This window comes from Atheta coriaria, unplaced genomic scaffold, assembly GCF_025399875.1.
Source record: "Atheta coriaria isolate IRGN ID8LTWV9N9 unplaced genomic scaffold, Caltech_Dcor_3.1 hic_scaffold_10_pilon, whole genome shotgun sequence".
Taxonomy (NCBI): Eukaryota; Metazoa; Arthropoda; class Insecta; order Coleoptera; family Staphylinidae; genus Dalotia; species Dalotia coriaria.
In genome coordinates, this window is record NW_027045452.1 from 8,867,118 (window position 1) to 8,893,576 (window position 26,459).

At 36.6% G+C, this 26,459-nt stretch overlaps 9 protein-coding genes and 1 long non-coding RNA gene across 14 annotated transcripts; 4 read left to right on the forward strand and 6 right to left on the reverse strand.

Annotated features, from left to right (window-relative positions):
- Window positions 1-166: 166 nt before the first annotated feature.
- Window positions 167-2,965, forward strand: LOC135801473 (protein SERAC1-like). Of its 3 annotated transcripts, none has more exons than XM_065314982.1 (8): window positions 167-342; window positions 400-934; window positions 998-1,274; window positions 1,334-1,633; window positions 1,779-1,983; window positions 2,039-2,313; window positions 2,391-2,763; window positions 2,826-2,965. In XM_065314982.1, exons 1-8 carry the CDS (start codon window positions 281-283, stop codon window positions 2,911-2,913), a joined length of 2,115 nt encoding a protein of 704 aa, XP_065171054.1. In that variant the 5' UTR covers window positions 167-280; the 3' UTR covers window positions 2,914-2,965. The 3 variants fall into 3 exon arrangements, with proteins under 3 accessions (XP_065171054.1, XP_065171056.1, XP_065171055.1); XM_065314984.1 differs by having other exon boundaries at window positions 1,830-1,983; XM_065314983.1 differs by having other exon boundaries at window positions 1,334-1,588.
- Window positions 2,966-2,990: 25 nt separating this feature from the next.
- On the forward strand, window positions 2,991-6,662 carry LOC135801472 (conserved oligomeric Golgi complex subunit 7-like). Its single transcript, XM_065314981.1, has 7 exons — window positions 2,991-3,101; window positions 3,154-3,243; window positions 3,305-3,605; window positions 4,665-5,279; window positions 5,332-6,071; window positions 6,131-6,374; window positions 6,436-6,662. Exons 1-7 carry the CDS (start codon window positions 3,099-3,101, stop codon window positions 6,603-6,605), a joined length of 2,163 nt encoding a protein of 720 aa, XP_065171053.1. The 5' UTR covers window positions 2,991-3,098; the 3' UTR covers window positions 6,606-6,662.
- On the reverse strand, window positions 3,737-4,668 carry LOC135801477 (uncharacterized). The gene has a single exon (XM_065314988.1). It carries the CDS (start codon window positions 4,538-4,540, stop codon window positions 3,746-3,748), a length of 795 nt encoding a protein of 264 aa, XP_065171060.1. The 5' UTR covers window positions 4,541-4,668; the 3' UTR covers window positions 3,737-3,745.
- Window positions 6,663-7,066: 404 nt separating the features above from the next.
- On the reverse strand, window positions 7,067-9,148 carry U4-U6-60K (U4-U6 small nuclear riboprotein factor 60K). Its single transcript, XM_065314985.1, has 6 exons — window positions 8,771-9,148; window positions 8,511-8,715; window positions 8,122-8,454; window positions 7,879-8,061; window positions 7,589-7,804; window positions 7,067-7,520 (listed from the first exon to the last, which is right to left on the reverse strand). Exons 1-6 carry the CDS (start codon window positions 8,931-8,933, stop codon window positions 7,100-7,102), a joined length of 1,521 nt encoding a protein of 506 aa, XP_065171057.1. The 5' UTR covers window positions 8,934-9,148; the 3' UTR covers window positions 7,067-7,099.
- Window positions 9,149-9,311: 163 nt separating this feature from the next.
- Window positions 9,312-12,677, forward strand: eRF1 (eukaryotic release factor 1). 2 transcript variants are annotated; one of them, XM_065314987.1, is made up of 7 exons: window positions 9,312-9,592; window positions 9,712-9,887; window positions 9,939-10,408; window positions 10,509-10,859; window positions 10,920-11,067; window positions 11,186-11,279; window positions 11,578-12,677. In XM_065314987.1, the coding sequence occupies exons 1-6, from the start codon at window positions 9,507-9,509 to the stop codon at window positions 11,263-11,265; spliced, it is 1,311 nt and encodes a 436-aa protein (XP_065171059.1). In that variant the 5' UTR covers window positions 9,312-9,506; the 3' UTR covers window positions 11,266-11,279; window positions 11,578-12,677. The 2 variants fall into 2 exon arrangements, with proteins under 2 accessions (XP_065171059.1, XP_065171058.1); XM_065314986.1 differs by lacking the exon at window positions 11,186-11,279.
- LOC135801478 (uncharacterized) lies at window positions 11,108-11,578 on the reverse strand. The gene is made up of 2 exons (XR_010550372.1): window positions 11,390-11,578; window positions 11,108-11,308 (listed from the first exon to the last, which is right to left on the reverse strand). It is a non-coding gene; the product is annotated as an uncharacterized lncRNA (long non-coding RNA).
- A 1,997-nt stretch (window positions 12,678-14,674) lies between the features above and the next one.
- nanos (RNA-binding protein nanos) lies at window positions 14,675-15,214 on the reverse strand. The gene has a single exon (XM_065314177.1). The coding sequence runs from the start codon at window positions 15,212-15,214 to the stop codon at window positions 14,675-14,677; it is 540 nt and encodes a 179-aa protein (XP_065170249.1).
- Window positions 15,215-17,140: 1,926 nt separating this feature from the next.
- Window positions 17,141-20,646, reverse strand: LOC135801096 (uncharacterized). The gene is made up of 6 exons (XM_065314463.1): window positions 19,635-20,646; window positions 19,418-19,573; window positions 18,980-19,196; window positions 18,555-18,850; window positions 18,244-18,487; window positions 17,141-18,165 (listed from the first exon to the last, which is right to left on the reverse strand). The coding sequence occupies exons 1-6, from the start codon at window positions 20,409-20,411 to the stop codon at window positions 17,549-17,551; spliced, it is 2,307 nt and encodes a 768-aa protein (XP_065170535.1). The 5' UTR covers window positions 20,412-20,646; the 3' UTR covers window positions 17,141-17,548.
- An 87-nt stretch (window positions 20,647-20,733) lies between these two features.
- On the forward strand, window positions 20,734-21,825 carry LOC135800847 (craniofacial development protein 2-like). Its single transcript, XM_065314178.1, has 2 exons — window positions 20,734-20,815; window positions 21,065-21,825. Exons 1-2 carry the CDS (start codon window positions 20,734-20,736, stop codon window positions 21,823-21,825), a joined length of 843 nt encoding a protein of 280 aa, XP_065170250.1.
- A 1,601-nt stretch (window positions 21,826-23,426) lies between these two features.
- LOC135800350 (uncharacterized) lies at window positions 23,427-25,626 on the reverse strand. 2 transcript variants are annotated; one of them, XM_065313565.1, is made up of 5 exons: window positions 25,316-25,626; window positions 24,846-25,160; window positions 24,637-24,679; window positions 24,249-24,537; window positions 23,427-24,190 (listed from the first exon to the last, which is right to left on the reverse strand). In XM_065313565.1, the coding sequence occupies exons 2-5, from the start codon at window positions 24,863-24,865 to the stop codon at window positions 23,820-23,822; spliced, it is 723 nt and encodes a 240-aa protein (XP_065169637.1). In that variant the 5' UTR covers window positions 24,866-25,160; window positions 25,316-25,626; the 3' UTR covers window positions 23,427-23,819. The 2 variants fall into 2 exon arrangements, with proteins under 2 accessions (XP_065169637.1, XP_065169636.1); XM_065313564.1 differs by having other exon boundaries at window positions 24,846-25,096; window positions 25,316-25,624.
- Between the last annotated feature and the right edge of the window lie 833 nt (window positions 25,627-26,459).

Genomic DNA, 26,459 nt, shown 5'->3' on the forward strand with positions numbered 1-26,459 from the left:
ACATTAAAACACTAAACAATATTATGTTTTGCATTGTTTTTTAGTGTATTCTCACTAAATTACCTCTAATTTCGAATAAATAAATGTTTCAACAACCAAAATGTATAAAAAATTTATGACATATTATAGCATGTGAATGTAGGCAACTTATTCAACACAAAACCCCATATGTTTTTGACATTAGAACCTCAAAATACCCCGCAAAATCAAAACAAATAAATTATTACGTATGAAATAAAAAAAATTTAAAAGAAAACCACCGCAAAATGCACTAGAAACGATGGTAAAAGATGCAAGAAACCGTCGAATACGTGCCATTTTAATTGTAGCAGCCGGTTCGAGGTATAAACCTCAATAAATCATAAATTTCCACCAAATAAACACAAAATTACATTTTAGCGTTGCTTTTATTGCAAATTACATCAAACAAACCACTGAATTACTACGCAATGCCTTCGATCCTTCCATAATTGACATCTTTGAAGATGGCAAACAACCTGCATACCCAAATAACTATAATAAATGGATAACAAGCAAATACAGCGAGGTACATGGCACATTTCATCAATTTCACAACTTTTTCCGTTTTACTTATGCTAAACGCTTGATGGGCCTTGCAAAATGCGATAATCAATGGTACAGAGTACGGGCAATTCATCACCTGACAAATTTAAAGCTAGAAGAATGGCAGTGTTCGATTATCGCGCATATGTGCGACGCACGAGCGGCGATTGGCATCGCGCGAAGCACAGATTCACTGGAAAAGAGTAAAAAGTTCTTTTTGCCTCCACCGAGAATCTACGGCACTTACAATAATCAACTACTGTTGCACACGATCAAAGACTACATGCATTCGATGTACAAGGATTCTAAACATCGCACAGCTCATACTTGTCTACGAAAAACCATTTCAAAGATATTTCTGCAAGCTTATGTAATTTTAATCACGTTTACACTTAAATTATACATTTCTAAACCTTTTCTATGTAATTTTAAGGATATAAATAGAATAATAGACTCTGATCATGGCACTGAAGCTTTAAGCTACGTCGGAAAAGAATCCGAAGATGATTTACCGCTTTGTTTGGAAACTGTGCGCCATCACAGCAGCATTTCGCAATATGCTTCGGATGTTTTGAATGAAATGGGACTGTATCTTCTCATGGAGGTGCATCTAAGATTCCCGGACGATGCAAACATTAATGTTCCGCTGTGTCAAATCATTTCTAATATTTCTATGCATCCGGAACACACACAAGAACTTTTTAAAACTGGTTAGTTGTTTGTTAGTTGTTTTAAAGAATATAGGCAACCAATTATACACTTTTTTAAGGATGGATATCTGTCCTGGCGAAATGGGTGCATCATCCTGATGTGAGAATAGCAGGACCTGCAAATCAAGCACTGGCGAATTTAGATAAAGATACAGTAAAAGAGAAATACTCGACGAATATCTTTTTATTGCATCCGCATGCGCGTAACGATGAAAAAGTTCTCGTTGATGTTGTGTTTGTACATGGTTTACTTGGTAGTGTGTTCTATACGTGGAGAAATGGTAGAAATTGTACGAAAACGTTGGATTTAGTCGGTAAGGGTAGAAAACCGATGGTTGCGACACAAGGTACAGGTGAAGGTTAGTGAAAAACATAAAAATTCATAAAATTCTAACCTATCCTAACCTAAAGCATGAAATCCTAATCTTGCTGGTGCGTTTTGTGTGTTTTGTGTTTTACTAACATGATTGTGTTTTGTCTGCTGCTTTAATGTGGATTGCAAAGAGTCGATTGGGTTGGAAGAGTCTAAATTCGAAGATCAAAATCTCTTGACAGCGTCTAGCGATCCTGCAATACAGGAATATCTCCAACAGATGGCGGAGCACGACAAAATCGAATGGGATCATCTCGGAGTTGATTATGAAATCGTACAGTTTGATATTCCGGAAGATACGAATGCCACAGCGACAGGACCGTATGTTGTGCCACAGTCAGTATATAACCTCACATTTAAACTAGTTTTATAAAACTTTATAATATTTTAGTGGTGATTCTTGTCGTGGCGATGAAAATACACAATGCTGGGCACGTGATTGGTTACCAGTGGATTGTGCGCATTTACGCGTGCTGGGCGTGAATTATTCCACGACATTATCATTGTGGGCTCATATGTGCCCCGAAATAGCGAATAATGTTACATTGGAAGATCGTAGCACTGAATTAATGTCTGAATTAGTTGATGCTGGTGTAGGTAAACGTCCGATTGTCTGGGTGGCGCACTCTATGGGCGGATTATTAGTGAAAAACGTCATTAGTAAAGGTAAAATTATTATTATTATTGATTAATGATTATTAACTACAAAAATCAATACTAAAACCTTAAAAATGATATTTTAGCGTTGAAATCGAAAGATCCTGCAATGCAAAGCTTGGGAAACCAGTCAAAAGCGATTTTTTTCTATAGCACACCGCATACCGGCTCAAAAACCGCCATTTTGAATCAGACTACTTCGTATTTAGTATGGCCATCAATGGATGTGCAAGAATTACGTGAAGATTCACCTAATTTGCGTCGAATTCACAATGAATTTCTAGATTATTTACATAGAATACCGATTAGAATCTTTTCTTTTGTCGAAAATAAACCTACGATTGTTTCAGCGCTTAAATTAAACATCGAAGTCGTTGAGAAACGTTCGGGGAATCCTGGAGTCGGTGAATACTATGAAATTCCATTGAATCATCTAGGAATTTGCAAGCCTACGAATCGGTAATGTAAAATAATTGCTTAAAACTAACAAATTATTCATTTTTATGTTTTGTTTTTGATAGACAATCGTTTTTATACCAAAAAGTCCTTCAAGAAATCCGAAAAGTAGTCGCTGAAGAAAAAGAAATATACAACAAGCATTATCTGTAATTATATTCATTGTATATGCAATTTGTTGTTAGTAAAATGAGTAAAAAATTAATTTGAACTTTTATACTGTATAATCTGTCAGAACAGTGCCATGTAACATTCGTAGAGGTTATATGTGTGTTCATGTTTCAAAACAAGTGAAAAACGTCATCAAAAGCCCAGAAAAACATAAAAATTAATCAAAAATGGTATAAACATTAATAATTCCTGTAAACAAGCACCCCTAACATTAATTTTTAGGATATCACTGCGTTTTCCGATGAGAATTTTGATACTAAAACATGGATCAATGAAATATTGAAGAATAATGCCGATATGGACAAGAAAGAAGTAATTAATCCCTAATAAACCATCATATTCATGTATATAATCATATTTTTTATATTATTAGAATTATACAATGTCTCTTGTGATGAAACTGCAACTCTATGTCCAACAAGTCAACAATTCACTGGAGGAAACAAGTCATAACATTCTAGCATCTATGCCAAAGATAATTAGAGATAGCAAGAGTCTACAACAAGAAGCATTGGCTCTCAAGGAAAAAATGGAGCAAGTTAGAGAAGAAATCACGAAAATCGAAGAAGATACAGGGAAATCCATTAATTCCATCGAACAATTGGATAAAATGAAAGCGAAACTCATGGATGCCAAGCAAGGACTGCATGAGAGTGATAACTGGACTGTTCTTGGTAAGTATTTCTTCATTTTACTACCAAAACTTTGTTATTATGAAGAATTTTTACTTAAAATATTCAATTTTTGTTAATTTAACCTCTTTGGTGCATTTAGTGTATGTTGGGTTGCCTATATTCAAGGGATAATTCTAATATTACTCTTTATTCTTATTAAAATTAAAATTAGCCTGTAATTTCGCATGCAGAAACTCATTCTGTTGTAGTAACATCGCATTATCATACTGTAACTTATTCGCACGACGTACTTCGCTTATCAGCAGACTTCTACTACTCTCCATCGACATACACAACTGTTTCCCCATCAAATCATCCTCTTCCATGCATTTTCGATGCAACAAATGCACTAATTTATCATGCGCTAACTTAATCGTATCCCTCTCGAACTTCACCTTACATATTTTCCTCTCCTTACGCTGTTTTAGCTTCAGATACTTCTCACAGACAAGCCGCACTGATTTCTCCATATCTTCATGCTTATTCTTCAACGTTTTGATCTCATTATGCAGGTTTTCATTCTCTATGTAACATTTACGCACCTCCATCACTTTCGTCTCCAATAATTTCAGCAGTCCTTCATGACTGGACAATAACTCTTCATATTTATACTGTAAGTGAACCATACTCACAGTTGAATATGCTGGACTTATATCTGAACGTCCTAAATCATGATTACTGCACTGTTGTTGCAGCACATTTAATAACTGTTTGTTTTCTTTCTTTGCTTCATCCATTTGATGAAGCTGCGCTTTTTTCAGTGAGGATTTCAGTTTAGTTGTGTGTGTTTCATGTAAAGTTGACTCTAAACTCTTGACAAGCGGATTCATCTTTCTGTTTTCTTTCTGGCTCGGTTTGGATTCACGCCGGCGTTCGTATCGACGCGTTTGTTTCGCTGTTAGGTTTAATTCACTTCGACTGCGTTTTATCATCATTACATTATCGAGTAATTTGCGTGTACGGTTTTGGTAGAGGAAAAAAATGTCGGGAGTTGAACATTGACAAAGAAAACGTCAAATTATTCAAAAACAAAACTAATTATCAACTTGTTTGTTTCAGTTAATGATTTGGAGGAAGTTTTCGATTCGAAAAACATTCCGAATATTTCTGCGAAGCTTCTGGGTATGCAACAGTCTTTAAAACTACTTGTGAATATTTCTGATTACGAAGATAGAAAACTCCAGCTGGAAGGATTGAAAAACCGCCTGGAAGCAATTGCAAGTCCTTCGATTGTCCAAGCACTTTCAACTTGTGATATTGAAAAGTCTTTGTTGTATGCAAGAACGTTTAATTCAATCGGACGCTTGCAACAGTTGTTGAAATACTATCATAAATGTCAAAAGGATATTTTGTTGAAGAAATGGCGTGAACAACTTGACGAACAGGAAGATTCAGTTGTGCAGTGGATACACAACTTCTTTGTGTTGTTGATTAGTAATTGGCATGCACAATACAAGTGGTTCTCACAGGTTTTCCCTGAGGAAAACACTTGTGATTGTTTGGTGGATTTGTATATCGATGTACTAGCTAGTTTGGATCCTATGATGAATGAATGTCTTGATGCTGCTTTAAAACAAACTTCTGATAAGTTATATTTCCTTTTGGAAGTTAAGCAGATGTTACAGCAGTTTGCGGGGAGTATTGATGATGTTTTGAAGAATATTCAACCTAATAGTGAGTATATTGTAAGTTAACCTCAAAATTTAAATATTTTACGTTTTTTTAGTTTCTGGTGAGAAATCAACACTTTTACGCCAAACAATCTACAATCCTTTGGTGCCATACATAAGTAAATACTCTACTTATGAACAAGGTCACCTTTCGCATAAATTAACAACAATAAATTGTATTAAAGAAGAACTTCAAGATACAATCCAAGCATTAGGCTTTTCTATTACTCCTGTGATGGATATAGCTCGAGATGCGCATAAAAGATGTAAAAATATCACTGAATATTGTGGGTATTGCGGTCTTCTGATTGCTTTCCGGACGTTTTTTGTCACTTATGGTGATCAATTCAGAGTTGCGCTGAGGCAGATCGACAGACGCAATGAAAAGAAAGAAGACTGGGCACGTTTTCAACTTTGTATGTCCCTATTACAAAACTGTGGTGATGTTTTGAATAATTTACAAATATTCGAGAAGGAATTGACTAATGAGTTACTACAGCCAGGTATCGGAGATTATAAACAGTTGTTTTTGAATGGCGTGGAGAGAAAAGAGTTCGAAAGTTTGGTTAAGTGCGTTACTGAAGGTACCAGGTTATCATTATTAGATCATGTGCTTGGAGAATTTGGGAAATTGTGTGCTGATGTGCATCAGACGACGTTTCAAGTTGTTTTCGGCCCGATTTCGGTGCATTTGGATGTCGTACAGGGGAGTAAAACATGGGCGCAGTTTACAGATGGCGGATATCAACAAGAATTACCGGAATATAGTTTATCCCCACAGGAATATATAACACAGGTATTTTTATGAGTATTTAACCTCAAAATTAATATTTACTAAGCGTTTTTTCCTGTTAGATTGGTCAGTATCTAATGACGTTGCCCCAACATCTTGAACCGTTTCTATTCCGTGAGAATCCATCTTTAAACTGTGCGTTAAAAGCTGCTGATACTGAATATGCCAACACGGATGAAGAAGGTGGCATGGCCGACACGTTTCTTAAGATTGTCGCTAGAGGGACTTGTCAAACGTACTGCGATCGTATTTTAAGTATTCACGAGTTGTCCACGCCGGCATGTAGGCAACTAGCACATGATATTAGTAAGTATTTTATAGGTTAACTTGAGTTTTATGTTTTTAATGTTTTTTTTTGTATTTATAGGTTATCTAGGCAGTGTTTTTGAAGATTTGGGTCTTACACTCTCCGATAATCTTCAGCAGTTGATGAATTTATTGAAATTGTCTCCGGAAGCTTATCAAACACAGAGTGCTGGGTGTTCACCGCGGTATGTCGCCGCCATTAGGCAAATGCGGAACATAACCTCCGGTTAAATGGAGGTATGGAGTATTTAACTGTCACTTTTAAGCAATAAAACTTTAAAATTATAATTTTATCCGAGATGGTAAGATTTAAATGATTGAAATGTATAATTAACACCTTTAATGCACAGGCGGTTTCTGAACGGGAGCGAAAACCCTCAGAAAGAGGAGGGGAGAAGAGCGACTGGACTGCTGGACGACTCAGCACGATGCACCCTGCTTACCCGCCTTTTATACCTGCAGTTTTACACACGACCCGCAAAAAGAGGTGGGGGTAAGCACGTGTTCGTGTCGCGCACCAAGTGTGACCAATCACACGTCGCCACGCCTACCCCCACCACTTTTTGCGGGTCGTGTGCCAAAACGCGGGTATAAAAAGTCGTCCAGCAGTCCAAGTCGCGGGTCCCTAGGGTCTCCCCTCCACTTCTACTACTTCCACCGGTCTTACTTATTCATTCATTCATTCATTCACGTTTTATGTACCAAAATAATTCATTATTTATTAATTACTCAGGCGCCCATAATTTAAACGTCCTATCATAGGACGAACTAGCTATATACTGATTATTCGGCGCGACATCCACACACATAACCTTACCATCATGCCCCGACAGCGTTTTCAATGGCTGCCATGTCCGGTTCGACCAGATCTTAATCGAATTATCATAAGATCCCGTCACCAGAAAATCACCACACTCTCGTTCATACTTAACATCCGAGATTAAATTCGTATGTGCTGGAATAGTATACAGTATACTACGCTTCCGCAAGTCCCAAATCTTGCATGTATTGTCCGCGCTGGCAGTTGCAAGATGGTAGCCATTTTGTGAGAAGTCTATACCGTAAATGGCCTTCAAATGACCTTCGAGGAACATTATACAACGCCCTGTGCGCAGGTCCCATACTCTACCAAAAGCATCCAGGCCACTAACATAAAAAGAATAATATTTTAACTTTTGAATATAAATAATTGAGGTTATGATGAAATTAATTACCCTGTAGCACAAACTGATCCATCGCCTTGGAAACATATACAGTAAACAGGTTTACCGTGTCCCTCCTGATGTAATACTTCTGCGCATTGTTCCAAATCCCATAAGCGCCATGAACTGTCAAAACAGCACGTACCTAAGAACCTACCGGATTGGTGGAAGGCTAAGCGTGATACTCTATGAGGCATGTGGCCTTCTATATCAGCAATAGGTTCCTCACTAATAATAATTATAAAAAATAACATAATTACATGTTAAACTTACTGGTATATATAAAAAAGACAAATACTAACCTTTTAAAGTTCCATAGTTTCACAGCGCCATCTGCCGAACACGACGCCATATTACAAGCGCCTTCATCTTGTGTCAGCGTAGCTTTCGGATGAAAAACAACCGCACCAATCTGATGTTTATGCCCGACTAAAGTCTGCTTTAATTCACAGTCGGGCACAGTCCAAACTTTACAAACACCTGTCCTGTAAACACAAAATGTTATTATTTTATTTTCTAACCTTAAATTTGTAAATATTACTAACCATGAACCTGTTGCTATAAGTTTGGAATTAGGACTGAATTGACAGAAGGAAACTGGTCGTGTGTCACCTACTTGACTACAATGTATCGATAACACTTGTAATCTCTTCTGTAGTTCTTGTAATTTAGCTGTACGAGTAGCAGTTGGTAGATCTGCCAATTCCCTAGCTTCTTCTAACCTAGCTTTTGCTCTAGGCAGCGAATACTCAGCAATCCACAGTCGTGATATCCTTAAACTATCAGGACCTTCGTGATACCACGTTGTTTCTTGATTGTGAGAAAACTGACGCTTTTCTTCTTCAACTTCTTTACGAAGAATTGCATCTTCACCAATACTGCAATTAAAATTGTAAATATTTTTGTTTTTTGTGTAAAATGTAAAAATTTTTACCAGGATAAGATGTCTCGCAGTCTACTACGTCGATCGGCAGGTCCCTCACCGAATAAACAAATCGGCTCGCTGAGTTGTCGCAAGTTTCTTTTAACTTCTGCATCGTCAGTTGAAACATTTATAGATCTAGCTTTTTTCCGTCTTTCAAACTCTTCCAGAAGAGCTTGTTTGTCTTTGGACATGGCATCTTCAAGCTCCATATATTCTAAACATAACGATAAATTAATATTTGTTTAAATATTTAATAAAAATAATTTTACCATTGTTTTGTACTTGTGTAAGCTGTGCAGTTGGACTTGGGACATCTTGACTGTTATCTTCAGCTGCCTCAAGCGCAATTCTTGCTTTTTCTGAGTCTTCAAGTGATCCATAATGGATTGTTTTCTGTTTTTTTACATAAACCAAATCTTCATCATCCGACATTTTGTTCAAAACTTGCGCAGAAATACAAAATACGTCTAGGTTAGTAAAATACGCACGAAAAACGAATTTACAAGCGTTTTATATTAAATATTCGCAATATAGATGGTGCTAGCGTGTGTAAAAATGCATTTTCTCCACCTCTTCGAATGCGTCTATGCTTTTTTAACACGTTGTTGTTCTTATTTTGCGCATTTATTCACCTCGGCATGATTTGCACGCAACATGCGCTCCGCTTACGCGAAATGTCGAGGTTAGATCGAGATGCGCATGAATCACACTCACAACGTTGCCACGCGCATATTTTCCCAAACTTTCCACTCAAAATCAATTCACTACCAAATTCCAAACGTTTCCTAAACATTATGGGTTAATTTCTAGCCTGTGAGTGATTATGTTTGAGTTTTTGGTTTGAACTGGATTTCTCCTTTGGCATTTAAAGTCGTTGTGGATCAAATTGACAACGTCGCTTTCCACCGCGCCATTTTGCCACGGACCACACGTTTCTAGCTCTCGCTCGTGTCGTGTCCCGTCGTCTTGAAATCAGCTCCGCAGCAGTCCCAGCGCGCCACAAACATGTCCAACGAGGAGACTTCTGCTGATCGCAATGTCGAAATCTGGAAGATCAAGAAACTCATCAAGAGCTTGGAGCTCGCCAGAGGGTAAGCGCATGCACCTTACATTCGCATACAGCACCCATACGGTTGCGCTGATGCGAGTAGAAAACTATTACTCAATGTTGTTGAATGAAATTGCTAACATTTTTCTGCAATCACATCAGCAATGGCACCAGCATGATTTCGCTCATTATTCCGCCCAAAGATCAGATCTCCCGAGTGAGTAAAATGCTCGCGGATGAGTTTGGCACTGCATCCAATATTAAATCAAGAGTGAATCGACTCTCAGTCTTGGGAGCCATTACATCTGTACAGCATAGACTTAAACTCTACACGAAAGGTATAATGATTCACAATTTTAATAAATTTCCACTAAAAACTTAATTTTTAGTTCCACCAAATGGTTTGGTAATCTACTGTGGTACTATTGTGACTGATGAGGGTAAAGAAAAGAAGGTGAACATTGATTTCGAGCCTTTCAAGCCAATCAACACGTCGTTGTACCTCTGCGACAATAAATTCCACACCGAAGCATTGACAGCGCTGCTGGCGGACGATAATAAATTCGGTTTCATTGTCATGGACGGTAATGGCGCGTTGTTTGGTACGCTGCAGGGTAACACGCGGGAGGTGCTGCATAAATTCACCGTAGATTTACCGAAGAAGCACGGTCGTGGTGGTCAATCCGCGTTGCGTTTCGCGCGTCTGCGCATGGAGAAACGTCATAATTACGTGCGTAAAGTCGCCGAAGTTGCTACTCAATTGTTTATCAGTAGTGATAAGCCGAACATCGCCGGGTTGATTCTTGCTGGTAGTGCTGACTTCAAGACTGAGCTTAGTCAATCAGATATGTTTGATCCTGTAAGTTAAAAAGCATAAAATTTAAACTGTCAAATTGTCAAAAGTCGGCCATCTTGTTTCTCATCTGTCAAAACTAATTTTTGTATTTTTGCTTTTTAAGAGATTACAATCGAAAATAATCAAACTGGTGGACGTATCTTATGGTGGCGAGAATGGTTTTAATCAAGCGATTGAACTCGCAGCCGAATCGCTGCAGAATGTTAAGTTTATCCAAGAAAAGAAGCTGATCGGGCGGTACTTTGACGAGATCAGTCAAGATACAGGCAAGTATTGTTTCGGCGTTGAGGATACGCTCAAAGGTTTGGAGCTGGGCTCGGTGGAGACGCTCATCTGCTGGGAGAATCTGGATATTCAGCGGTACGTGCTCAAGAATCACACCTCCGGCACCGAAACAGTGCTGCATTTGACGCCGGAGCAAGAGAAAGACAAGTCGCATTTCACCGACAAAGAAGTATGCAACCAAACATACACCAATCCACCATTTTGTTAAATTTTTTGTTTTATTATACAGAGTGGAGTAGAATTGGAACTGGTAGAATGTCAACCATTGCTAGAATGGCTGGCGAACAACTACAAGAACTTTGGTGCAACGCTAGAGATCATCACCGACAAGTCCCAGGAGGGATCACAGTTTGTGCGAGGCTTTGGTGGCATTGGAGGTAATGAAATTGTGTTGAATTTGTTTGATTAACATACGAATTTTGCTTTTGCAAAATTGTTAACCTGTGACTTTTATTACTAACATGCTGCTTTGCGGACTGCTTGCGATCTCGTTAGGCATCTTGCGGTACAAGGTAGACTTTCAGTCGCTGCAGGCGGATGAACCGCTGGACGACGTCGACCTTGACGATTACTAATTACAAACTCTCAGGTATTTCTTCATGCTGGTACAGAAAACAGCTAAAAATAGAAGGAGTTTGAGTTTGCGTGAATTTTTAACACTTTGTATATGTTTTTGACTTGGCTTTGCATATGTTTTACCTTGTACGTTATAGTTTTGTGTGGTTATCGCTGATTTTAACCGGTTTTTACTGGTTTCGGACTCGATTCGAGTCAATACTGTTGGTTTTAAGTATTTTAAACCGTTTTAATTTCGTTTTTCGTAGTTTTTAAACATATTTTACTTAAAATTGTGTTTTTTAATTAAAATATTGATATTTTTTGGTTAGGTTTGCTGCGATACAAGGTGGACTTCCAGAGTATGCAGCTAGATGAATTAGAAAACGGTGATGACTTTGACTTAGACGACTATTAAGAAATGAAAAATACAATAAACCAAACCCAAAACACACACAAATGAAATCAACCATCCCAACTGCTATTATATTATCTCAACTCAACTATGGAACCCGATTACCACGCCCAACACATTTCGAAATGCTACCGACCACAGCCGCCGCCATCTTGTGAACTTTGTGCGAGAGTGCAAGAAACAATTGCAACCGTGGTGCGCGCGCGCGTGCCCACCGGCTCATTTTGTACTATATTACTATATATTATTATAACAATTGTGTCGAATTGTACTTTTTAAGTGTTGTTTGTTGCGCCAATCAATGATAGACATCATTCACACAAAAATTGCAAGTCATTCATTTGGTTAAAGATATTTTTTGACAGCATGCGCATGCGCACTCAACTGAAACACAGTATTCTACAAATTTAATTTTGTCGCATTGATTGGGGCAACAACTCGAACAGTTCAATCCTGATTTGTAATATTTGTTAATTATTTAAACAAACACACGCTGACACACATACTACACTAAGATTGTAAGTGTAAATGCTGTAAATGTGAGACCTGTAGAGTGTTGTTTGGTATAGCGAACCTTTTTAACGTTTTTATATACATAGAAATGATTGTGCGCGCGGAGATGCAATATTGTAGGGGTAAATGGTGAAGAGATCTGTGTACGCGAGTTTTTTTTTTGTAAATGTGAGGTGATGACAAAAATTTTGATTCAGTTTTTACATTAATTCAGTTTTTTCGATTTGTTACTTGAAATTCACATTTTATTTTTTTTTGTATAGTTTTATTGATGCGTGGCGCATGGATATTACCTCAGAAATGAATTTTGTTTGTACATAAATTACAGCGTTACGATTTCCGAAAGTATTTTTAAATGTTGTACATGTACCAGTCGAGTGAGGTTAGGCTAACCTCTGAAAATCACACACACTGAAACGGTTTTGCTAATGATGCGGGGGTTTATAGGTTATATTAGTGCATATGCGAGTGTGGTGAGCAAATATACATGGAAATTCTTTTTCATTGATGTATATTAGTCATCCTTAAGTCTCCCTAGGCGTAAAAATGTTTATTATGATCTAATAATTGTGTAATCTTATCTTAGGCAACTTGTGCCGCGTGGATATTCATTATTTCTTATGAGTCGAAAGTAGGTGCATCGTTTCTTATGATTTGTTGATTTAATGGATAAACAAACGCGTGGCACTTGTGAGTTATTGTTATTTTGGTTGTTTTTGTTTATAATTTTAATATTTTGTGATTAGTTTCTAGAAATACCGTAAAAAATCAAAATGGCGGCGTTGAGAAGCAGTTTTGGTTTGAAAATATGATAAAACCAGGGTTTTTATCGCCGATTACATGTCCACGTGTCCAAAAGATGATCAGCAAGCAGGAGATGGCATTTCTACACCCTTTGGATGCCTTTACATCAATGGAGAATATTTTGCTTGATAAAACTAACGAATTGTCTACTGAACGTTAAGTAGTTATGCAGTTTTATCGCGCTTTTTTGTTTTGTTTATTTAATGATGTAATTTCATACCGAGCTGCATTTGCAACATTATTTGATAATCTATGTTGATTAGTTTAAGCAAAAATGCATTCATTCATGCGTAAACTATGTTTGCATAAAGATAAAATTTTATATTTATTATTACTCATGAGATTCCGAAAATTTCAAGGTCGTGTTGCCGCACAGACGTAATTTAGCACTGCGCCTGCGTTCAATTTCAATTGGACAGTGTTTCCTCGTGTGTGCGTTTTTATCAGTTGCGCCGCACAGTGGGCATGTGTAACTGCGCAGAACCGGACAACAAACGTCGCCATTTTGTTGCTTTGTGTTGTGACTGCGGTATACGACGGGTAACTCGCGGTTTTTGCGACAGAACATGCAAAACATGCTTTTGTCATCCGTGTTTTGTTGGTTTTCTAACTGCAAAGCTTTAAAAATAACAAAATATGTTTAAATATGTAATATTTAGGTTAGTTATGATATTACCACGCCATTTTTGTTCGGGATTCACTTCAGTGCTGTCATTGGCGCCATATTGTAGTTTGTCAAGGGCACGCATTATCTCGTTGTGTCTAGCGACGTCCCATTGTTGTAATCTACTCCGTGCGTTTGAATTAGTAGCTGGAATACATAAAAATATGATTTTGCATTATTTGAGGTTAGGTTTGTTGTGATAACTTACCAAGATTTGATCCGATTTCGTATTTTTCGTGACAAACGTAGTCGATGTGGTTTCTCATGTGTTTTTCTACTTCGTAAAGTAAATTACGATGGTATACGATGAGTTCTTGTACGATTTTGTTTGGTACGTGGTCCAAATTATAAAACGAACGGAAATCTATGCAGGAAATATGAAAAGTATTAGCTGGCGGCCATTTTGAATGTAAAAATAAGTTTATACTTACTTTTATGCTTAAAAAAATTGTTTGAGTAAAATTGAGACATTTTTACGTTGTTATTGCGATTATAACACGTGCTTGCACCGAGGTTAGACTGCTGAATGCAGAATAAAGGGAGAACTCAACAGGAACGCATGAAACAAAAAAAACGAAGGGATTATGACAAGGATAGAATTCCTTTCGGCGATGTAAGTACAAAAGAACGCGTGTGCGGCGTAACTCGTTGCAAGCTAAATAAACAAACCAAAATGAAATAATGAGTTAATATAGAGCGTAAAACAGTTGAATAAATACAAACTTACCGCAAAAATACGTTTTATAATGTACGAAAGTAGTTAGGTTATGGTTGGCAAAGTATAGTGTATAATAAGTTGCATACCAGTAAAACATTCCTAGTTTTATTATAAAAATTGTAATAAAATATAAAAACAAACGAATTTAAATTTAAAAACTTATATTATCATTAATATTAAACAAATAAATATATAAATAGTTATAAAACCAACAAAACATTAAAATATTTTGCCAAAAAACCGAAATATACATAAAATACAACTAAAAAACACAATTTAAAAGATAAAACCATATAAAAACACTCAAAACACACTTTACTTGTGATTGTGTGATGATGTTATAGCCCCATTGGCTAAAACTCTAAAAACCGGAAGTTTCCCTTCTTTCCCGCCATTTTGTTCCGGACAATGCCTTATTGTATGCGCATACTTACCAGTGGCGCCACATATCTCACACTTGTGCCTCCGCAAAATCGGACATGTAACATGCCCCTGCCAATTTTTCACACTATGATCTTCATAAACAATCGCAGGTTCTCCATTTTTATGACAAAAAGTACAAAATTTCTTCTTTCCTGTTGACAAATGCGACGAACCTTGTTTTTTCATTACATTACCACTCGCAGAACTTTTACCCAAATTATCCACATCACTCCCAACTAATAAATTCGGTTTATCGTTAATAATTGAATGCACAGCCCATAGTTTCATGAGGTTATCCTGTCGAATCGCACGAATACGTTGTAGGTTATGTTCATCATCAGAAATAGAACTCATAGTTTGATATTCTAATTCCTGACGTTGTTTTATATCATCAGAGAGTTTTTGTTCTGGTGTTCGTGCTTGTATAGTCATCATCATATCAATAGATTCGTTGAATAGTTTATTATCAAAGTTTTCAGTTTGAAATATTTGAATTGTGGATGTTTGTGCGCATGTTGTAGATGGCGCTGTCATACTCGGATGTCGGTTGTATATTGGCTGATGGTGAGCATGTGTCAGCAAGTCGTTGTGCTCAGTGAAGTATTCATACAATTGTTGAAAATTATTTTTATTGAGTTTATTAGAATTAACATAGAACGGTTGAACTATATCTTCTTGTGTAGTGGATGGTGTGACGCTGGCTGTGCCTTCACGTGTGTCTATGGTGTTTAGGTCGATGTCGTTGAGGAATTGCATCACTGAATTTTCAAGGTTAGAATTTCAAATTTTACATTTTACTTATATTAGTTTTAAAATAAGTAAGAATAAGTTGTACCTTCGTGTAATGTAGCAGCAGCGTTTTCATCAATATCATCTATATCTATTGAAGGTGTTGTATTACTTTGATCCATTTTTAAATTTATTTTCAACTTAAATTGCGTTTCAAGTCGTGTCACTTGTTGAATCAAAGAGAATCAAAACTAAAATGATTATAAATGCAATTTGGGTAGAACGCAAGTGTGATTTTTTTGTTATTTCGATGCAGAATAGGGTGAAATGTTTATGTTTTACACGTTAATACTGGCTTGCAATAACATTGGGGACGCGTGCGGCGTGTGTTTGTCGGTTTCTTGAACAATGAGTCAAAAGATTGTAAATTATCATTTAATCTTGATTTCAACATGCACACCTTGCCTCGTTGCACCAATACCTATAAGCTAAACAATACAGATGTATAAATAAACAAAATACTATTGAAATAATATTTGCTTCGCCGGGTAGTATTTTTATTTCGCATTTTTATTTACATTAGATGTATTAATTCAATTACTTCAATTATAATGGGTGTTATCAATATTAAAATGAGTGATTAAAGAAGTCAAATGATAAGAGTTTTCTAGAACGTTGAATTCTTGCTGGTTTTGGTTTTTCTTGCTCTTGTTTCGTGTTTTTCAATGAATTTTCTTCATTTTCTTTGCGAGCCATCTCTTGAATACTCTTCTGCATCATTTTCTTTAATACTTGTATTCTTAAAGGTTCTGCACGTTTCCTCCTCCGTTTTAGCTTTTTTATTTTCTTTGTTTGAGTCGTATTCGACGCCATTTTGTTTTGTTTGTCTTCATTTTCTTTTTCGTCATCTTGGCAGACATTTTGTTTCAGTGTTTTGGTTTGTTCTTGGTTGTTATTTTCACTATGGTGAAATGTTTCAAGTTCGACGGGTTGCCATTCAATATCTAATCCAAAATTGAGTACAAAAATAAAATAAACTACAAATATTACTAATGAAATAGTAATAATTTGTTTATATATAGAATGTTTACTTACTTCTTGAGTTTTCTAATGATTTTAACACATTGATTGTGGGATACACGGTTGAAGCTAAGATGGCGGAAAACGGCGACATTTTAAAACACTTTAGTAACTTAGTGAGTGATTCAAATAGGAATGGATTCTCTTTTACGCGATACACTAATTTTATATCCTTTTTAGCTATTTTTGGCCAATGAGAGATCAGAAAACAAAAAATGGAGGGGGTAGACGTTTAAAAGGCTTAATTTACTTAATACACGTCAACTTAAGTCGATTTTAAGGTAAATTTGGGATTATTTAATACTTTGCAATCAAAATTCTCGGAAATTTTATTAGAATATTTAATTTTTAAATCCAATCCTGTAATATTCCTCTGAAAATCTCTATACTTCCATTGGTAGATTGGAAAATATCGGAAAACATAATTAGAAAACGAGAACATTCGCAAATTACCACCAGTCACGCACATTCTGACCGATTTATCGCCGATTGGCATGCAACCCTCTACACAAACAAAAACAAAAGCATCACAAACAACAAATATTGTTAAAACAACTTTATTTACACTAAATAATTTATTAACACCCACTTATCGCTTCTTTTAATCCAAATTTACTAATTTTTAACCCTAATTTAATTTCTTATCACATAACATTGGCTTTTATTCCCACTATCCTCATTCTTCATCGTTTATTACTCGCACGTGTCTTTGTCCTCACCATCATCATCTCACTATCGAAATAATTCACCTGCACGTCTTCATCTCTAATATCCTTCACATCAAACAGCGGCGCGCTGTTTTTATTCGTAATTTTCACTGGATATGCATCCGTGGACCTTTGCCGAAATAAAGATGGCGGCGATCTTCTCATACGACCTTTTTCTGACCCTCCTGGTGACACTTTTACATTAGTTTTCTTTCCTTTCGAACTATAATCACCGATAAACTGTTGCATTTCATTGTAACACTTGCAATTTTTTAAATTCAACATAATTATCATCGGTGTGTGAATTGAGGTTAGGTGAACTTGTATGTAATGGCTGCGGGCGGTATTCACCAGGTGGCGCTGCTATAGCATTCATGTAATCCATTTTTAGGCAACAGTTTAATATATATTGCTTTGGGGATGGATTTTCTGTGTTAATTTCATTATTAAGTGAGTTGTTAGCGTCATTCATTGGTATCATTTTTATCCGTTCAGTCTTTTTTAAATTTTCAGTTTTCGTTGTGATTGGTTTGTGTTTTCTTGCTGGTGGTTGCGATTTGGATCTTTGTCGTGCTCCCAATTTTACTTCGTTTCTACTTTTGGTTAATTTATTACTTGTTTTATTGGGTATTTTATTAGATATTGGTTTAGAATTGAGGTTATGATTGTTTCTATTTGGTATAGGGGTGTCTGTTCTCTTCCGGTAGGTTGGTCTGTTTTGCCATTTGTTGATTTTGACAGCTTCTATTGGATTCTGCGCTGTTTCTTCTGATAATAATCGATGTTCTAGTTTGGATAGTGATTTATTATTGCATACGCAGCTTTTCTTTACGATTTGGACTAAAGATGGGTGTTTTATTTCATTATCTGTAGTATAAAATAGTTTTTTGAGTTTTTTTAAGTTTAAAAATAGTAAAATTTAATATAGTTGGTTATTATAGTTACCTATGTTTAAGAATCTTCCGCTTGATGGCGCTATGCGATTATAAAACAGTTTTAACAGCTCTTCACCCATTGGTGTGTGATAGATCGGATCACGCAGAGATAATTCTTGTTCTAAATAATCCGCGTGATTTTGATTTGTGACGTCTTCTGTGTCTGCATCGTCGCATTCACAGAAATCACGTGCTTCATGCATTGCAATAATGGCATCTAGTTGTTTTGATAATTCTATATTATTTTCATAAACCTAATAAATTAATAAATTATTTTAATCACCATATTCATATTATAAAAGAAGAAGTATTAGTACTTACATTGTACAATTGTTTCAATTTTACACCGATGCCATTAGAAACAGCACGATCATTAATCACAGGATTAAGTAGGAGACTGTACAGGATCGGATTTATATACGGTAGGCAACACTTGTGCGGTGTGTCGATTAAATCGTCGATAACTGTCACAACGCGATCCGCGACTCGTTCACAACGACTTCTTGCTTCTTTGTTTATGCAGAGATTTGTTAACAACGCGGTGGAATATTCCGCTTCATAAGTAGTCATTTTATGATGGTTTTTCTCTATAAATAATATCAACCATTCCATTACACCTAAAAAATATTTAAAAAATATTATTTGTATTAGGAATATGAAATACCGGTATCCATTTCGGTATACCGTTATTTTTATTATCAAATACTGGTATTGAACTTAAAATAAATTTAAATTTAAATATTTACCTGCGTTTATCATGACTTCACGCATTTTATTACTTAGACTCAATTTTTGCACTGTTGCCATTGTGAACTCACGAGTTAAATCATATATTTTAATCCCTGGTAGTTTTCCCATCAAAAGTGGGAGGAGCATAACCGACAATAAACTCTCATCACGCTCCAAATATAACCGACCCATTGATAACGACGCTAACGTATTAATAAACCGCGCCATTTCTTCCTAAAAACCATAAAAATATCAAAAATATTAAAAAACAAAAACCAACAAAAATTAAGGTTATCAGGTCATAACAATTACTACTTCTTAACTTCAATTAACCTTAATTATAATTATTAAATGAGTATTGATTATCCTAGCCTGACCTTGACTCTATTGATATTGACCTTGAAATTATTTCCAATGCAATTTTAATTTTAACCCACTTTTAATTTTAATAATACCTGTAATGGATGTGGCGTCACCATCTTTTTCGGACAATAGAAACTCTCTAAAAAAAGCTGTCCATGCGGTGGAATTGAATTGATTGACAGAATATCATTTTTCACATATTCTAATAATTGTGCTTCACGTTGACTGCTATTACAATCAGTTAATCTCTATAAAAACATTAAAATGTATTAAAATTTTAATATTTATTAATTCATAATTAATTCTTACCCATCTTAAAGCTTGTAAAAGTTTCATTTTGACATCCGGTGTGTCTTCATACAGCGCCCTCTTTAACGCGCACCAATTCAGTTGATTTTGTGTTATCACGACGTTTTGCATAAAATCCTCACGAAATTTCGTTATAAATTCACTTGTATCCAATTCACTACTGTCTGTTTGCAAGGAATCATCGTTTTGCACCTCAAATGCACGAGTTGTTACTGATTTAGATAATATTTTAGGTAAATTAGGTGATTTAGCTTTCTGCGCATGTGCAGATGACTTCTGCTCATCTTTAAGTTGTGTTTTTTGTTTTTCAAGTATCAATTTAGTTTTTTCTTTAATCAGAGCTTGATAATTTAAGGTAATGTCTTCTTGTACATCGGGTTGCCTATCATTTTTCTTCACTGGTGTTCTCCTACGTGTAGTTTCTTTCGGTGTGGCGATTTTATCCTCAATATATTTTTTATTTTGCGTTTTATCTTCACTTTCACGTGTTTTACTCCGATAATTCGGTGATAATAACAATTTCTCTTGATTTTTCTGCACGAAAGACGCAGAATGACTCTTTTTACGTCCAACAGGTTGCGTTGCATTCACAGTCAACATAGTCGCACTTTTATTCATTCTATGTGAACTTGTTTTGTTACTAACATCATTTCTAAAGGGTTCCGGTGGTTTAAGAATAAAATCCGAACCAAAACGACTCGGGCTTCTTCGGTCGGCATCGTCATTTGACAAATCTGACATTTTTGATAATTCTGAAGATTCGGATGATTCCGCCATAAGATTACAATGTAGTTCATATAAAATGTTATTTTCACAATCGTCATGAACTTCCTGTGAATCCTGTGGGTCTATTAATGCTGCGATATTACCCACGACAGGTTTATTCTCCAAGGGTATAAAGAGGTCATTATTCAATTTGAAATTCGATTCTTTGGAACTGTTTATAACACTTGATTCAACTTGATATTCAGTACGATCTTCAATATCTAATAAGTTCAGCTTAAATATTGGTTTTGTTGTCCGATTTTGGGTGCCAACTGCCAACCTCCCTTCACGTGGTGCGCCCTGATTTCGACAAACGAGGCTCTGGCGACCGAATATGAGGCGGTATAACCTCACTTTCACCACGTCAAGTGCGGGACATCAACAACATCGTCAAACATCCAGGTACACTGAGGCGGGTTTGGACGCTCCAGCTGGCAGCCCCAGCACCAAACTCGGGTGCAGAAGGCTAATAACCTACTCACCCTAAATCAAACCTATTACTGAAACTTCAACTAAGCAAACCCGGACGGATAATACGAGGACGACCCTGGCTAATACTAAACACAAGATACGTTTCGGCTGCTGGAACGTGCAAACGTTATACGAGAGCTCCAAATTGCAGCAGGTAACTAAGGAATTTCTCAAATATAATCTACATATTTTAGGTATATCAGAAGTACGTTGGTTGGGGAAAGGAGAACATCCCACACAAGGTGGAGAACGACTACTTTTTAGTGGTAATGAATCTGGAAAACACGAAAGCGGTGTAGGATTTCTACTCAGTAAACATGCTAAAAAGAGTCTAATCTCATGGACACCAATAAACGAAAGAGTAATAACAGCAAGATTCTACACCAGGTTCAGAAAAGTAACTTTTATCCAATGTTACGCCCCAACCAATAACGCTTCTAAAGAGGATAAAGATGAATTCTATGACATCCTCGAGAAAACTATAAAAGACGTAAACAGCGGTGACATAAAAATTCTCATGGGCGACCTTAATGCGAAAGTAGGCGCTCAAAACGAGAATTTGGAAGAAATTATGGGAAAAAACGGCGTTGGGCAGATTAACGAAAACGGCACATACTTCACACAGTTCTGCTCCAACGCGAACCTGGTAATAGGGGGTACGCTGTTCCCCCACAAACAGATTCACAAGACAACGTGGGTCTCGCCAGACAAAAAAACCCACAACCAAATCGATCATATCACAATCTCTAGGAAATGGAGATCGTCATTACTCGATGTGAGGAACAAGAGAGGTGCTGATGTAGCCAGTGACCACCACCTAATAGTTGGCACATTGAGAATAAAACTAGCAGTACCCAAGCAACCAGCCGATATGAAACGAATAAAACTAAATATAGAGAAGCTACGCATTCCACAAATAGCAAAATCCTTCAAGGAAAAATGCAAGAGACAATAAACCAAAAATCAGCACAAAAATGGGAAAATATGGCCGACAACATCATTGAAGTCGCCAAAACAACAATTGGAGTGAAAAGCAGGCAAAGGAAAGAATGGATCAGCGAAAACACGTGGTTGCTGATAGAAGACCGAAAGAGGAAAAAACACCTGCTACTCCAAAATCTTTCGCAAGAATATAGGGCAGCGGCACAGGTAGAGTACACAGGCCTTTGCCAAAAGGTCAAAAGGGAAGCCAGAAGAGACAAACGCAGGTGGATAGATGATATTTGCAGACAAGCAGAAGAAGCAATGCTCAACAACAACTCGAGAGAACTTTACAACCTCACAAAGAAACTGGCCAATAAGTACTCTACACGCACACACTTCATTAAGTCAAAAAACGGCCGCCTGTTAGTTGAGTCAGACAAGCAGCTCGAAAGATGGAGGGAACATTTCTCCGACATGCTCAGCGCAAACGAAACAATTAACTGGGAGCCAGAGAATAACCCAGGTAGACAACTGAACATTGACTCGAACCCGCCTTCAGTCGCGGAGATAACTGCAGCTATAAAGACGCTTAAGAACAACAAAGCAGCAGGAGCTGATAACGTTCCAGCGGAACTACTAAAAGTAAACGCCACATGGATGGCAAATGAACTATACCACTGTATTAAGGAAGCATGGAACAACAACAAGATTCCGACCAAGTGGAAAGAAGGGCTAATCATCAAGCTTCCCAAAAAAGGTAACTTGACCGAGTGTAACAACTGGCGTGGCATAACGCTATTAAACACAATTAATAAGATTATCGCGAAAATCGTCCAAACAAGATTAGCGGAAACTATAGAAAACACCCTGCGCCCGAACCAAGCAGGTTTTCGGCCGAATCGCTCATGCATCGATCATATCAATACCCTTCGTATAATTATCGAGCAATCAGTAGAATGGCGATCACCACTATTCATCGCCTTCATCGACTTTGAGAAAGCATTCGACAGCCTGAACCACGACGCTTTATGGAGGATCCTTAAGTCGCGAGGTGTACCAACAAAGATAATAAGCATCCTGCAAGAACTCTACACTGATGCAAACTGCAGTGTGTTACACAACGGTGAAAAAGCGAAAGTTTTACGATACACAGAGGAGTAAAACAAGGATGTGTCATATCCCCATTACTATTTAACATCGCCTTAGACTACATACTAGCAAAGGTAGACCAGAACAGGGATGGGTTGCGCTGGACACTAACCTCGCACCTCAGCGACCTGGATTACGCCGACGACATCTGCCTGATGTCACATACGTTCGAAGGCGTGAGCCGACAGCTAACAACATTAGCAAGGGAGGCAAGTAAAATTGGCCTAAGAATAAATATTGCCAAAACAAAAGAAATGCGTATAAATACAAACAACACCTTAAAACTCCAAATAGATAATACGGAAATAGAAGAGGTCAAGGAATTCCTATATCTAGGAAGTATAATTGACATAAAAGGGGGGACCGACGCAGATATAAACAACAGAATAAAGAAAGCCCAGCAATCCTTCAGAATGCTGAGCACAGTATGGAAGTCAAGCGTCTATACACTAAGAACAAAACTGCGCATATTCCGCACAAATGTAAAATCCACCCTTTTATATGGATGCGAAACATGGAGGTCAACGAGCTCAAGCACACACAAACTCCAAACCTTCATAAACAAGTGCTTGAGAATGATCTTGCGCATATTCTGGCCAATGACAATCTCCAACGATGAGTTGCACCGTCGATGTGATGAAACTCCCATTATAAATCAAATACGCAAGAGAAAATGGGGGTGGATTGGGCACATCTTGAGAAGAGACGCCGGAGATATCGCCAGAAATGCGCTAGAATGGAACCCACAGGGGAAGAGAAGGGTTGGTAGACCGGCCAATACCTGGCGAAGATCCACAATAGAGGAGCTCCGAAACCAAAATATGGGCTGGAACGAAGCAAAGGCGGTTGCCCGAAACAGAGTCCGTTGGAGGGCGCTTAGTGAGGCTCTATGCTCCACATAGGAGCCAAGAACATTATATATATAATCATACGAATTAATTTAACGTGATTTTCTTGCAATTCCTGCAGTAACTTGAAAGATTTGTGCAAAATATTCATGTCATTGGGATCCAAGATGGCGGATGATGAGCTTAAGCCATCTAAATCTTGTTTTATGCGTGTAATATTCGTGCAATCAGGGCAAACAGGGTTTTTGTTTTGTTCAAAGATGTTTTTCCAACTTTTATGAATGATTTCTTGGGAATTATGGGATTTTTCACTTGCATTTTCATTATTTATACTGTGTGATTGCAAAATATTTGGTTGAGATAATTTGGGGCTTAAAACTTGCATCATAATTTCACTTGCTAAGAAAAATTAGGTAAAAAAATGTGATTTTATGAATTTTCATATAAAAAAACTTACTTTTTTCTTCCATTAAATTAACTTCCGGTGTGGATGACTCGTTATCTTCACTTGTGATAACATTATTTCCAAGATTTACGTCTTTAAATGTCTCTGCATGCGATACAAGGCCATTACTTTCTAAATTTTCATCATTTTGACCACTGGCGCCATCTGTCTGTTCAAAATACGGCCGTAAAATTAATGTCTTTGCATTAGATGAAGTTGTATCTACTTCCTTATCAAATTTTCGCCGAATTTCGGCGAGGAAACTCGTGGCTGTGTCATGAAACTCATTAGATTCTAAAAACTAGTAAATATTTACATTTTTACTTTAATTTTAATTTCTTACAAAAAATATATGAATAAAATTAAATTTAAATGATATTAAGATGATTTAATGTGTTACCAAGTAGATGGTTTTGAAGATCACATCGTACATATCAACATCTCTGAAAAAATCAAGAAAAAGGAAGAAAACGTGGTAAAAATTGCAGAAAATTGCGTAAATGTGATGTGTTAGGTTATGTAATGCGGTGTGAAACATAACCTAAACGGTTTTGTTTTGTGTAGAGTGTGCAGCATGTGTGTAACTTGTGAATTGGGTTGCGTACTTACATATCACTGCATGAATCCATTTTTATTCATTTACACATTGATTTTATGACTGTTTTTAATGACTTGAAACATAAACTCTGCACGTTTTTCTTTTTCTTGCTATTTTTTTGATTAAAAATGAAGTGTTCACCGGTCGACGACGCAACGATAACTAAAATACTCGCAAACTCCGAGTACTGCACTTGCTGCTCGCTAGTTGCGTGCGTTTTTCATTTTCTTTTTACTATCCTCGTTCGCTCCGCACCGCACGGCTGAAAATCCAGGAGGGGTTGTATTTTGGTAGTGTAGGTGGTTGCGTGCTAAACTAGCAAATATCTGCGAATAACAGCGAAAGGGTGCGAGGAGAGAAGTTGTAAATAATGTCGGTTGCGTTGCTGCGTCCTGTTTGACGTGACATGCAAAGCAAGTCAGCGAGAGGGAGGTTTATGGTATATAAGGGTAACAGTTGTGCATACTTTCACATAACCTACGTATAAGTATTTGTTTCTTTTGGATTTTTTTGTGGGTATTGCCTTCGGATTATGCGAATGAGTTCGTGAGTTCGCAAGTTGTCCTTAGATTCTCATTAGATTCGTAACAGTCGCGAATTGGTGGCAATCTTCGTGACGGGGATACCTTGATAACTTCAAGTACAATGTACGAAATACACGTGAATTTGTTTTGAAGGTGAAAAGAAAAACATAGAGAAATTATTTTGTGTTTTCTGAATTTTTGCGTTTTGACAAGGGAAATTGACGTTTATTAAATAAAAATGGCCATCTGCGATATAAAATAACCTCAAAATAAATTTAGTGACATTTAGTATTGGCAACACTGCATTTTTTAATTAAAAAGCATTTCGTTTTGTTTATTTTTAGAAACATAACAGTAGTGTCTAATTTTTTACTTTTTAACAAACATTTTTCATTTTATTTCATTTTTCATCTAAAATTAACCTAAATTTACACTTAATGACAGTTTATCTTGGCAACACTGCATTTTTAAATTGACTAGTGTTTCATTTTCGTTTTTTAAGAAAGGAATAGTTAATTAATTTCGGAATTTTCACTTTTTGTTAAAGAAAATTGTCATTTATCATCTAAAAATAACCTCAATTTACACCTAATCACCCTTTGTACTGGCAACACTGCATTTTTTTAATTAATAGCAGTTTTTTTTTATTTTTTCGGTTTTTCTGCAATTAAACTCTTTGAATAATTCATACAACATGTATTCTTTTGTAATTCAACAGTTTATTTACATTTTACACCATTTTTATTAGTGATTTTATTTCTGTCGGGGTTTTGCATGCAAATTACCTTCACAACCCCCGTTGCACCACCCGCAAATAGAATAACATTAGCCAATGCTGCTACTACTACTGTACCAGGCACGCAGCGCATTAAATTCCTCGATATTTATTATTATTTATTACCCGTTCATAAATTCATATAAACTCATTCATTAAACTCGCAGAAATTGTCATCATTTTATATTTTATTCCATTTTAATATCTTAAATTATAAATTGCTTTATAAAAGTTTTCTTTATTTGTGTTTATTGCGAAAAATATGTGAAAATGTCGAAAAATCACGTCAACTAAAGCCTTCAACTGCTTCGTAGGTCGTTCGAAGG

Bases quoted from the DNA above. Each gene is read 5' to 3' on its own strand.
- U4-U6-60K (XM_065314985.1), bottom strand. From the start codon at position 8,933: ATGTCGGATGATGAAGATTTGGTTTATGTAAAAAAACAGAAAACAATC. The intron at 8,716-8,770 runs GTAAAATTATTT...CGTTATGTTTAG, and splicing joins TACACAAGTACAAAACAATG to AATATATGGAGCTTGAAGAT. The intron at 8,455-8,510 runs GTAAAAATTTTT...TTTTAATTGCAG, and splicing joins CTGCGAGACATCTTATCCTG to TATTGGTGAAGATGCAATTC.
- LOC135801472 (XM_065314981.1), top strand. The intron at 3,244-3,304 runs GTAATTAATCCC...TTATATTATTAG, and splicing joins CCGATATGGACAAGAAAGAA to AATTATACAATGTCTCTTGT. The intron at 6,375-6,435 runs GTAAGTATTTTA...TTGTATTTATAG, and splicing joins GCAACTAGCACATGATATTA to GTTATCTAGGCAGTGTTTTT.
- eRF1 (XM_065314986.1), top strand. From the start codon at position 9,507: ATGTCCAACGAGGAGACTTCTGCTGATCGCAATGTCGAAATCTGGAAG. The intron at 10,409-10,508 runs GTAAGTTAAAAA...TTGCTTTTTAAG, and splicing joins AATCAGATATGTTTGATCCT to AGATTACAATCGAAAATAAT. The intron at 10,860-10,919 runs GTATGCAACCAA...TTTATTATACAG, and splicing joins CGCATTTCACCGACAAAGAA to AGTGGAGTAGAATTGGAACT.
- LOC135801096 (XM_065314463.1), bottom strand. From the start codon at position 20,411: ATGGCGGAATCATCCGAATCTTCAGAATTATCAAAAATGTCAGATTTG. The intron at 18,851-18,979 runs GTAAATATTTAA...AATATTTTTTAG, and splicing joins TGAAGTCATGATAAACGCAG to GTGTAATGGAATGGTTGATA. The intron at 18,488-18,554 runs GTAAGTACTAAT...TTAATTTATTAG, and splicing joins AATTGAAACAATTGTACAAT to GTTTATGAAAATAATATAGA.
- LOC135800350 (XM_065313565.1), bottom strand. From the start codon at position 24,865: ATGGATTCATGCAGTGATAT. The intron at 24,538-24,636 runs GTAACACATTAA...AATATTTACTAG, and splicing joins TCTTCAAAACCATCTACTTG to TTTTTAGAATCTAATGAGTT. The intron at 24,191-24,248 runs GTAAGTTTTTTT...AATTTTTCTTAG, and splicing joins TAATTTAATGGAAGAAAAAA to CAAGTGAAATTATGATGCAA.
- LOC135800847 (XM_065314178.1), top strand. From the start codon at position 20,734: ATGAGGCGGTATAACCTCACTTTCACCACGTCAAGTGCGGGACATCAA. The intron at 20,816-21,064 runs GTTTGGACGCTC...TACATATTTTAG, and splicing joins ATCCAGGTACACTGAGGCGG to GTATATCAGAAGTACGTTGG.
- LOC135801477 (XM_065314988.1), bottom strand. From the start codon at position 4,540: ATGATGATAAAACGCAGTCGAAGTGAATTAAACCTAACAGCGAAACAA.
- nanos (XM_065314177.1), bottom strand. From the start codon at position 15,214: ATGACTATACAAGCACGAACACCAGAACAAAAACTCTCTGATGATATA.
- LOC135801473 (XM_065314982.1), top strand. From the start codon at position 281: ATGGTAAAAGATGCAAGAAACCGTCGAATACGTGCCATTTTAATTGTA. The intron at 935-997 runs GTAATTTTAATC...TGTAATTTTAAG, and splicing joins AGATATTTCTGCAAGCTTAT to GATATAAATAGAATAATAGA. The intron at 1,984-2,038 runs GTCAGTATATAA...ATAATATTTTAG, and splicing joins GGACCGTATGTTGTGCCACA to TGGTGATTCTTGTCGTGGCG.